The 12233-nt window shown below is 37.9% G+C and overlaps 1 protein-coding gene across 2 annotated transcripts in view; it reads right to left on the reverse strand.

The window, feature by feature from the left end:
* LOC106881487 (SAM and SH3 domain-containing protein 1) overlaps positions 1-12233 on the reverse strand; it is a 120010-nt gene that overhangs the window by 75682 nt on the left and 32095 nt on the right. For both annotated transcript variants that reach the window (XM_014931889.2, XM_014931888.2), the window contains exon 2: positions 1659-1769. In XM_014931889.2, the coding sequence (XP_014787375.1) occupies positions 1659-1769 (111 nt within the window). The remainder of the gene's footprint in view (positions 1-1658; positions 1770-12233) is intronic.

Here is a 12233-nt window from a genome sequence, read left to right on the forward strand (position 1 = left end):
AGCACAACACACAGCTTTGCTTGTTACTGGTCAATAGAGGAGCTGAGCCCTAAATAAAGATTTTTAGGGCTCTTTGTTACAGCCCCTGCTGTTGCTGTTGCTGTTAGTCTTGGTTGACAGCATTGGATTGTGAGAGACAGGGGCAGGGTTAGATGGGACATCTGACTGCATGAATGGTTGAACACAAGAGTGGCAAAGCAGGAAGGTAGAAAGCATGAGAGAGAATGAGGGAGAAACAATAGAAAGGATGAAGCTGGGTCAGAATGAATGGTGGTGGGAGGTTCTGCAGGAGGAGCAGAATGGTGAGGTATCAGGTCCCATAGCAACAGGAAGGTTAGGAATGTAATTCATCAAGACAGAAATGATGAGTTGTGATTTTTTTTTTTTTGAAGTGGGGGAAACCCCAGACACCCCAGACATCCCAGACACAGATGGTGGGAGAGGAGGGTTGAATGGTTGCATGAGTGGGAGTAGGGAGTGAGATGGAAGAATAAAAAGGGAACATGGAACATGATAAATTGTTGATTTTCCTCTCAGGAATTGAACCAGATCACAGTACTATACAGTAGGACACGGTGAAGGGGTGAGAGAGAGAGGAATTCCATTGCAACAGGGCTTTGGAATTGGTAAATGATGGCACCAGTTCATAGTTTCAATGCTGAGATTTTCAATTGGAAGGAGATAAAAAGAAGAAGAGGAGGAAGAGTGGTAATTAAATTTTGTTTTATTGATTTATGTTTTGATTTGTTGGTATTTAATTAAGTAGTTTATTTTATGTTTACAATTTGTAATTTTAAAATTTGCAATTAGTATTTATTACATCAAGGTCTCAAGCGTGTAGATTGTGTATATAAATTAGAAAGTTTGTGTGTAATAAACAAGTGATTCATGTATATTTATAAGTATCCACATTCTTGAGAACTTCAAATGACATTTTCTCCAATCATGTCTACATACTTGCATACACACACATGGCCTTCTAAACACACACAAATTTAAATGAATATGTATTTATACGAATGAATTTATATCCACGAGGGTGCACACATATATATATATATGCATGTATCATTGAGTGGCTGTATGTATATATAAGTGTGTGTGTGTGTGTGTGTAAATATTTGTGTGCTGTGCATTTGTATGTGTGTAAATATCATGTAAAAAGCACCATTCGAGCAAGGTCGACAGCAGTGCTGCCTGACTGGCCCCCATGCCAGTGGCATGTAAAAAGCACCCACTACTCTCTCAGAGTGATTGGTGTTAGGAAGGTCATCCAGATGTAGAAACCTTACTAGATCAGATAATCAAACCATCCAACCCATGCCAGCATGGAAAGTAGATGTTAAACAACTACAACGATGATGCTGATGATGATATATATATATATATACATATGTAAGTATATATATATATATATATATATATATACACAAACATACAAATGTACAAGCACACAAATTTATATACACACATATGCATACACACACATACACTATATATACATAGACAGCCACACACTGATACATGCACATTCATATGTGTGCACCATATACATATATACATACATATATGTATACATATGTATATATATATGAACATATACATCTAGGTATGTTTGTGTATGCACAGATATTCAGCTGTACTTAACATATTCTTACCTTGATGCTGTTTATAGGAGAACTTGTTCCTGCCAGATTTACGAAGACCCATATTCCGAAAGAGTTTCCCTAATGCTGTTGTTTTCTTCTTGCTCTCAACCAAATCCTTCTCTGCAAAAACAATAATAATAACCCCAGTGTCACTTTGATGGCATACGCTGCTCTCTCACTCAATAACAGTAATAATAAATAATAATAATAATAATAATAACAACAATAACTGTATTGTTTATTTGCCAGAAAGATAATAGAAGGATGGAACATCACAAGGAAAAGAAATTACAGAAATATCAATAGAAGAGGTTTATATAGAAATCATAAGAAAAAGAAAAACAGGTATGGAAAAAAATGGCATGAAAGGTATGTAATGAGACATCCCACTTAGCTGGAGACAATTATCTGATTGAAGGTGGGGACACAATCAAGGAACTCCTCAGATTCGGGATTACTAGAACTGCCAAACAGTAAATGCCCTCTCCTCACTGGGTACTCCAGCCAACAGATACATGCTCATATGAAACACCATTCACTCAGGCCTTGTTCACTGCCCTCACTCATCTTTCAGCAAATTTGCTGGAGTGTAGCACCTCTCCTTTCTAGCCTCACTTTCCTCTCCAGTTGGAGACTGAAGAAGCTGATGATGAAGGTTTGGCCGAAGGTGTCAGTTTTTAGTCCTTTCGGTTCTATCCATGATACAATCACTTTTGCCATTGCCACCAGAGAGTAGGAAATTACTTGCTCTTCTTGACCAAAGAAAGGTGGTGGGCTCTTAGCCAGATCCATCCTGCACTGAACAGAGTGTTTGAAGAACAGTTTTGTCTCTTGAACACATAATGGGGCAAACCTGGCTAACTACATTACCACCCCTGGAGGGGTTATCATGAGCTGAGAATGTTACCCCAGTTATAACAACAACAACAGCAATAATAATAATAATAATAATGATGATGATGATGATGATGATAATAATAATGGTTTCAAATTTTGCCACAAGGGCAGCAATTTTGAGGGAGGAGATGAGTCAATAAGACTGACCCCAGTATGCAACAACTGGTACTTAATTTATCGACCCCGAAGGTATGAAAGGCAAAGTCGACCTCGGCAGAATTTGAATGCAGAACATAGCAACAGGCGTGCTAACAATTCTGCCAGCTCACCACCTTATAATGATAATAATGATAATAATAATAATAATAATAATAATAATAATAATTAAGCAGAAGTCTACAGATTTTTAAAGAAGAATGAATTAACCTAATATACAACTAGTACTTATTTTTTCTATAATGGTGATGGTGAATGTGATGGTGCTGGTGCTGATGGTTGTGATAAAGGTAATGATAATGGTGGAGGTAGTGGAGGTGGTTATGATAAAGGTTGTGATGGTGATGGTGATGGTGATGGTGGTGGTGGTGGTGGTGGTGGTGGTGGTGGTGATGGTAGAGGTGGCTCAGTGATGACGCTGGTAGTGATGATGATGGTGCAGTTATTTTTATTGATTTTGATCAAGTAGACCTATGATTTAATATAATATCTTCCAGATGGCACTCTCCTGTCCTTTACACAGGCACAATGTATCTAGGAATACATTATCCAATATGTCATTGGTTTATTAAGACAACAGTGCAATCAATACGAGGAAGGCTTGGCTGCTATTTCTAAAAGATCAAATGACCATGCAGAGACTCTGCCATTGACCTGTTGCTGATAATGATGGTGGTGATGATGATGATGATGATAATGTGGAGGAGGAGGAGGAGGAGGAGGAGAAGGACATTTGTATAATGGACTTGGAAACCGATTGTGGGGTGAGGTTAGCAACTGAGTGGTTGGAGTAGCAGACAAAATGAAATGTCGATGGGTCATTTAGTAGACAAGAGACAAAGGTCAATGGTTGCCACATCAGCCAAAAGGAGAGGTCAATGGTTAGTGGTAGCAGACAAAAATGAGAAGTTAATGGTTCATATTTTGTGAGCAGCACTGTAGTATGTCTGGCTGGGGTTAACACTGTTAATCGCTCACCTAGCTATAAATTGAGTCCTATGAGCTGGTGGTATGTCATAACTGTCCACCTGGCCATACATAGTTACTACCAGGTGGTGTATCTCTCATCTACAGGCAATGACACTGATAATGACATATTGACTTATAGCTGGAGTCCAATTCTTTCCATACCCAGGCAATGACACTGATAATGACATATTGACTTATAGCTGGAGTCCAATTCTTTCCATACCCCCAAAATATCTACAGATCAATGCTGCACACCTTTATGGAAACTAAAGTGAAGTTTCATAAAGACTATTATGGATTCTTGTGGTTTGTTAAAAAATTAGCAAGAACTCTTAGCTATGTAACAATTTTAGTTTACTAAATATCTGTTGAGTATGGTAGATATGGTAGATCCACTCCATCCTCTCCAAAATGTTGAACATCACACAACTTCTCATGTTAATCCTATATCTATAGCAGATAGAAAGGTTTATGCTGATCCCATATCTATAACAGACAAAAGAGTTTCACACAATATAGGTTTCTCCTTTATAATAAATAAATAAATGCGCCCTTTTAAAGTCTAGTCAGGCTCATGGGCCCAGTTTCAATGGCTTATGTGTACCCCAGCTGGACGGGACGCCAGTCCATCGCAGTGTTACTCATTTTTGCAAGCTGAGTGGACTGGAACAACATGAAATGAAGTGTTTTGCTCAAGAACACAACGCGTCGCTCGGTCCAGGAATCGAAACCACAATCTTACGATCATGGTGCTGACACCTTAACCACTATGCCACGCGCCTCCACAGGTTTCCCATTTAGGATTAGAAGATACTTTCAAGTCTGTTCAGTCACTCATTCTTTTGTGATGGTGCTGATACAATGTCTCATCCCACCAAAAGGATCTGACGAGTTGGGAAAATCATCCCTTACCAACACTGAAAACAAATTACTAACATATATGTTCATTGTCTATCTGTCTGTTTGTTCAACCACAACTTCGGCAGTTTTTGAGTCTCTGAACAAGCAAAGCTGTGTATCACTCTAGCCTTCAACCTTATTGAAGTTTCTCTCACTATAACCCCATACTAAGCACAAACAAAATACAATCTTTCTTCTCCATAACTGCAACTCTCAAAATACATCTCTGTCCTCATTTTCCCTCCTGTACAAGTAACAGTTGACCATCACCCACATCAATCTCAGCAATAGGGGAGTGCCACCAAAAGCCCATGGCATTGCCCTTCTCTTTTGGCCAAATGATATAAATTATAAAAACAGGTCTGTCAAGCATGTTTGTCAAACATTAAACATGATTCTGTTATTAAAATGTTTGTCAAACATTACAACTATATCAAACATGACAACATGCCAAAGAAGCATTCAATTTTCAAATAGTACAACTCTTTTAAACATGTTTGTCATTACAACTTCATCAAACATTACAATATGTTTGCCAGGCATTACAGGTTAGTCGGTGAACTACAATATTTCACATGGAGGTAACATGTCAATAAAACCATGGACATTAGCAGACTACTCATTGAATGTCACTAGGGTTTAATAGTATCACATGGTAGGCTAAACTAGATGTGTGAAGTGGAGAGCATACAGTGAGAACACAATATCAAATGGAGGTGTTGACTGTTCAAGGTGGAGACAACACGAAGGTCACAAAAAAAGTCAACAGTTTGGTCATTGTTTTACACTGTTTTGGTTGGTGTATTTTCTGGCCATCTTCCGGTGTTTCACATTGTATATGTGAGGATATCCACTTGTGTGCATCTGTAGAAAAGATTTGTGTGTTTGTGTAGTAAAAGGTTCTGTGCATGGGTTGTGAGTAACTGATTTATTTCTGTTTCTGTGTATACATGCCTGTACTATGTCGTGTAAGTGTATGTACGTATATGTCTGTGTGCATTTGTGTTAGAGTGTGTGTGCATGTGGGTGCATATATGCATGTGCTAGGTAGAAATGATATCCAAACCAAAGAGGCAATCAGAACCTGAAGACTGTTAAAAGATACACCAAGGGAACTGTTGTGTTTAAGTAACAGGAAACATGAAATAAATAAACTTTAAGAGTCTACCTCTACACAAAACTGAGAACTGTACTTGGAGACAAGTGGTTCAAGTTGGTCAGGGTGGGGAAATAAATCACAAAGTAAAAACTAAACTAGTCATGATGTAGGAATGGAAACAAACGACAACAACAACTACAATAATGACAACAACAACAACATCAACCAAGAAAGAACAGGAGCACTAATTTGCATAATACATGACCACAGAGATAACAAAACAAAGTAAGGGGTGTCATAGAGAAGTGAAATACCCAACATCATACGAGGTTAGCCCAAATTCATAGGAACTCTACAAGAAAAGAAGATGACAGAAATAGCAACAAAAACGAACATTTTAACAATAATTTGTAACTGGCTTTTAGACTTCTAGAATAAGGAAATTTACCAAAACATTTATTATAGTTTAAGTGTAACAGATTAACTAACAGACTGTGAAAACACAAGCAAAAAATAAACACAGTTTATATATATATATTTAGTAAAGTTCATGTATTTGATAAAATTGTAGGCAACGAAGAGTACAGAATGAGAAATCATTATACAAATTTTCAAAATTTACCAAATTATTTTTGCCAATAGAGGTCGCTACTAGTTCTCAGGAGCATTGGTTTTATTTGTGTAAATAAATGTGATTTTAGGTGAATAAAAAAAGGTTACTGCTAGCAAAGTCCCTGACCATAAACACTGTCTCAAAAATTCCTACTCGATCCATGCTAATGCAGAAAAGCAGACATGAAACAATGATTACACATGTGCATGTGTGTGTGTGTATATATATATATATATATATATATATATATATATATATATATATATATATATACATGCACATATACATATATATATATAGCTGTCTAAGAATCCATAGGTCTGAAAAAATATGCACTTGTAAATTTGTCAATAGAGTGGGTATATTAATCGAAGTGTACAGTGTTATACATATATTATGGCCAACCGTACCAACTGGTTTCACACTAGGAGTTCAATAAAGTGTTAGGTAACATCCCGATTATGTAACCCTGTGCTCTTCAGAGATGGCAGTTATGGAATGAAATATGGCAACTGCTCTCACACTGCACACTTCAATTAATGTGTGTGTGTGTGTATGTGTGTGTGTGTGTGTGTGTATGTGTGTGTGTATGTGCATGCGCGCATGTATGCGTGTACATGTGTGTGTGTGTGCGTGCATGTGTGTGTATAGGCTTGTCTTTATCAGCATCGGCATTCTTTTATCAACCAGACTGGAAATTCACCTCAGCTTTATCAAAGCACACATACATTTAGAATAACCTGGTCAGTTTTTTTTACACTCTCATACAGACATAAAAGATTTTGGTAAAAACTCAGCTGCCATCTGTATGTGGTTATTGATTTCAAAATTTGAAAGGTCTGAATTTAAGATCTGAGTTTTTATCAAATTTGCGACCCCAAATGAATAATGCCATATGCACTTATAAATAAAGGAAAATTATTAATTCCCACATTCATATTCTACCATGCTTCTTATCTCCATTCCTGAAAAATTCTTCTTTAACCCTTCGGCATTCAAATTATCTGTCAAATGTAATGCTTATTTATTTACATTGTTTGGAATTAATCAAGCATCATCTCGTATCTCTGAGATGTCAATGATGTTTACTTTTAGAATGACATAACAGGGTAGGTATAAGAGACCACATCTGGCTGCTTTATATGCGAACAGGTCAAAGAAGCTGTTTTTCTTGTAACTCATCTTTATTCCTCTTGCATGCTTCATACATTTTCAATTAAATTTTCTTATATCGTTGCCAGCATATCACTTTTTTTTCTTCTATCCATTTACAAACCTCTTCTGGACCATACTTTTCTACACACCATACATGCATCTTCTGCATCTATTTATGTTGCTTCTTTATTTTCATTTTTCAAATGCATATTCTAAACCACTCAAACTTTTCTTATCTCTTCTCACTGTCTATATAAATAGCAGAGTTGCTTTATGTTCTCAATTAACATTGAATTTCAATATCAAGACAAGCCAAACTTGTCATGATATTCAATTATTTCCTGAATGCTTTATGATATGTATTGGTTTCTTTCTTCTGTGGTCCATAACTTTCAGAAGGAAGTGAGAAACTCAGAGTAATGATTCATGAGCTTTGAAGAGTCCAGTATTCAGTACTTACTTTTGTCTCTCTTTTTTGCCTTGTAGCAATTATACATATATATACGTACGTACGTGTGTGTGTGTGTGTGTACATACCATTGGCTGAAGATTAGCATCACACTTGAAACTCAGAGTACCAAGGAGTTTGAATCAAACTATTTTGATTTGTATCTCTCTCTCTCTCTCTCTCTCTCTCTCTCTATATATATATATATATATATATATATATATATATATATATATACATTTCTTTTTCAGGAACAGCTTAATGTATTGGTGAACAGTCAACAGCACTGGAGAGCATAAGGATTAAAGTTGTAGTTGAGAAAAAGTTAACTGACATGGAGTACTGGAAGCCATCTGGATATTGGAAAAGAGTTACCTCTATCATGATGATTCGCACTCGAGTATCAAAATGTCAATGTTATGACTGCTATTCAATGCTCTGTGAACACTGTAAAGTCTGTAAGATGTGATATGGAGAGCTATGCAATGAAGACTATGAAACCATGGCCAGCAGGAAGGGATACAGCAGATGTTCTGACTGTGTCTGCAAGCCAGAATTCATCCAAGAATTGCAAGACAAAGTGATGGAAGATCCAAGAAAGGGAATTTGGACTTTGGTGAGAGAGATGGGTAATGCTATTGACATCATGAAGCTGGCCTTAAAGGAGGACTCATGCACGAGGTACAAGAAACAAATTCTGACAACCAAGGCCCAGAAGTACTGCTTGATGAAAAGCAAAGAGACTTTGAACAAGCTGAGGGATCCTGTGGAGTCAGAGATGACCCGGTTTTTCTCAGATGAAAAGAACTTCTGCTAGGATCACTTGTACAACACCCAGAACCGGTAACCTGCCTACTGCCTATGTCATGTCCCGTTGTATCATGAAAACCATTTTCCCCCACACTGTAATGTCACCTTAGTAAGGGTGATGTGATGCCACTTCAAATTTTTGAACAGAGCCTTAGGCTCAATTCAGACACCTTTGTGAAGCTACTGGAGACTGTGGTCAAACCCTGGATGGAAATGGTTGCCACTTGAAGGCCATATGTGTGACAGCAGGATTCAGCTCCTTGCCATGAGAGTCAGGAGCAGCTATCAGAGAATTTTCATGACTTTACCAGCCCCTGACTTCATCAGTTCCACTGATTATAATCCCATGGATTACAATGTACGGGGTGCAATTTCAAAAGACATCAACTGCTCTGCCTGCAACACAACAGTAAGGCCATGCTGGTGACCAAGATCAAGGAGGTGTTCAAAGATGTTTCCAGAGTCACAGTGAGGAATGCAGGAATGCATGCACCAGGTTCCAGAGCTGTCTTGAAGCCCTGATGAAGCAGAGAGTGGCTACATTGAGTGAACAGTTGTCTCCCAGCCATAATCTAGTTGATATTTTTCGAATTTTAAAATACTTTTAATTTTGAGTGGAATACCATGTTTTCTCTTCCTTTCATGCTAACTGCCAAGTTTAGACTTAACACTCTCCTCCCTCCCTCTCCCCCCCTCTCTCTCTCTCTTTATATATATATATATATATATATATATATATATATATATATATATATATATGACTGCAGCTACATGGCTGAAATGAGTACAAGAACACACACACACACACACACACACACACACACACACACATAACTTAATGGTTCGGCAAAAGAGACTGATGGAATAAGTACTAGGCTTACAAAGAATAAGTCCTAGGGTTGATTTTTTCAACTAAAGGCATTGCTCCAGCATGGCCAGAGTCAGATGACTAAAACAAGTGAAACAGTGAAAGAGTAAAAGAGCATGTATGTATGTATGTATGTATGTATGTATGTATGTATATGTGTGTGTGTATGTATGAATGGTTTTGATTGACTATATTTTGTCCTAAAATATACATTAAGCTATGAATATGCTAATTTTGACAGTTGAGTACTGAGCTATTTTTAATATTGCTGTTATTTTCTGTGGAGATGATTCACAGAGAAAATTGTGCATATGAAAAAAATACAATCTACTTCTGGAATAGTCAGTTTTTCAAAATAATGCCAGCAATGAAATATAGCGTTGGATTTAAATTTTATTAAAACATTTTAAAAACATATAGAAAGGGAAGTTTTAAAATTTGCTTTAGAATTTGTCATGCTTCTAAGAATGTCATTCACTAGTGTGTTCAATACAATGGGAGTTAGATGAATGAGAGGTAAGTCTTTGAAAATTTGGCCATTCATGGCCAAACTGGAAACCAGTTGGGTATCATTCTTTGCTGTTGTTGTTCAGCTTTGGATTAACTTAGATCAAGCAGAGCTATGACCAAAGATATTTCTAACAATAACCATTCCGTCTGTTAATAATTGACTTCAAATTAAAAATGGTAGAGAATGATTTGGTTACTATTTCTAGCAGGTTGAGCAACCTAGTAGAGACCTTGCTATTGCGTTTAGTGCTAGAATAGCTTGCTATGATGGAATTTCCATCACTTTTGATGACAAATAGTCGAATGTTTGATTAAGTAGATAGTGAGATTATGGTGGCTGATGTTCATCTTGAATACTTGAGATAAATGGCATTTATTTACAACAATTCACGTAATATCAAGACAAGGAAATACAAAATGCTCATTCTCACACTTATACGTATACATTCAAATACACACACATGGCCTCACGGAGGCAAAGTGGGAGAGTTCCTTTGGAGCATTGGGCCTCGTGAAGACAAAGTGGTTGAGTTCCTTTTGAGCATCGGTCCTCATGCAGGCAAAGTGGCTGAATTCCTTTTGAGTGTTGGGCCTCACACAGGCAATGAGCGAGACCTTTGGCATTATGTCATGCTTGAGAAGACTCGTCAAGCTGAGCAAAATCACAGTCATGACAGATACTGGTGTCACGCAAAATGGCACCCGTGCCAGCAGCACATAAAAGCACCCATTACACTCTCAGAGTGGTTGGCATCAGGAAGAGCATCCAGCCGTAGAAAACCATGCCAAATCAGACTGGAGTCTGGTGCAGCCTTCCAGCTTACCAGCCTTGGTCAAACCATCTAACCCATGTCAGCATGGACAATGGCTGTTAAATTATGATGATAATGATGATGATGATGAAAAACACACACTCACACACACATACATATATACATATCATGTAACCATGTGACTGACCAGCCTATCGGATGTTGTTATACATTGCTGGTCACAATGCACTTCGCATCGTTTTACCTTTCGAATGATGCCATCCCACTGGCAAGGCAAGTGGACTGATATTCCTCTTGATAAGAAAGCTAGACTGTTGCAGGAGTTATTCATTTACAGTTGAGTGGATTGGGATATGAAAAACAAAATTGTGTTTTGCTCAAGAACACAAAACACTGCCCAGTGCAGGAATTGAACCCAGAATCTTGTGGTCATGATCATGAATGCAATACCCTAACCACTAGGCCACATGCCTTCTAACACACACACACACACACACATATATATACTCTCTGTCTTTCTCTCTCTCTCTCTCTCTCTCTCTCTCTCTCTCTCTCTCTCTCTCTCTCTCTCTCACACAAACACACATACTCACAGAGAATGGGCTTTTAGTTTCTGTCAACCAAAACCACTTATAAGGCTTTGGTCAGCCCAGGGCTATAGTAAGATAACATTTGCTAACGTGCCATGCAGTAGAACTGAACTCAGAACCATGTGTGGGGAAGCAAACTTAGCCACACAGCCACATTTGTACCTCAGTCTCTACAGAAAAATGGCTAGAGAGTTTGTGGACTGAGTGAACTCGATTAAAAAACTACCCCCAACAATATGGTGTTGATGATGGAGACATTAAACCAGATAACCTGTTAAACACGGTGGTAGTAGAGATGATGACGACGATGATGATGATGATGATGATGAAGATTATAATAGGGGTGGTAGTGGCAGAGGGAGTGTGTCAATTACGGCATTGATGGTAATAGTGTGGTGTGGCAGTGATGGTATTGATGGTGATCAGTAAAACTGAAAGTCGTAACTTTCCCCTTAAATATTTTCTTTGTTCCTTCCTATGTGTTGCTGTCAATTCTGCTTTTATTTTTCATTTCATTCATTTCGTTGCAGTCGTTGTTGTCCTCGTTCTTGTTGCTGTTGCTTCTGTTGCTATACTTGTTGTTGCCACATCTTCTCCTTCTTCGATTCCTCTCCTCACCACCACCACCCTATCCCCCAGCTCCCCCCCCCTCTATGGAGATTTCTTGCTCTTATCCTTGAGTTAACTTAAGAGGAAAAATCATGAATCATAGATTCTGGGAGATGGCAGTGTTCTTCTCTTTGACTTGCTGAAGACAATCCAAAATGTCAGATTCTTCTAATTCTGCCAATCAACC

The sequence above is a fragment of the Octopus bimaculoides genome, chromosome 2, assembly GCF_001194135.2.
Source record: "Octopus bimaculoides isolate UCB-OBI-ISO-001 chromosome 2, ASM119413v2, whole genome shotgun sequence".
Classification (NCBI taxonomy): Eukaryota; Metazoa; Mollusca; class Cephalopoda; order Octopoda; family Octopodidae; genus Octopus; species Octopus bimaculoides.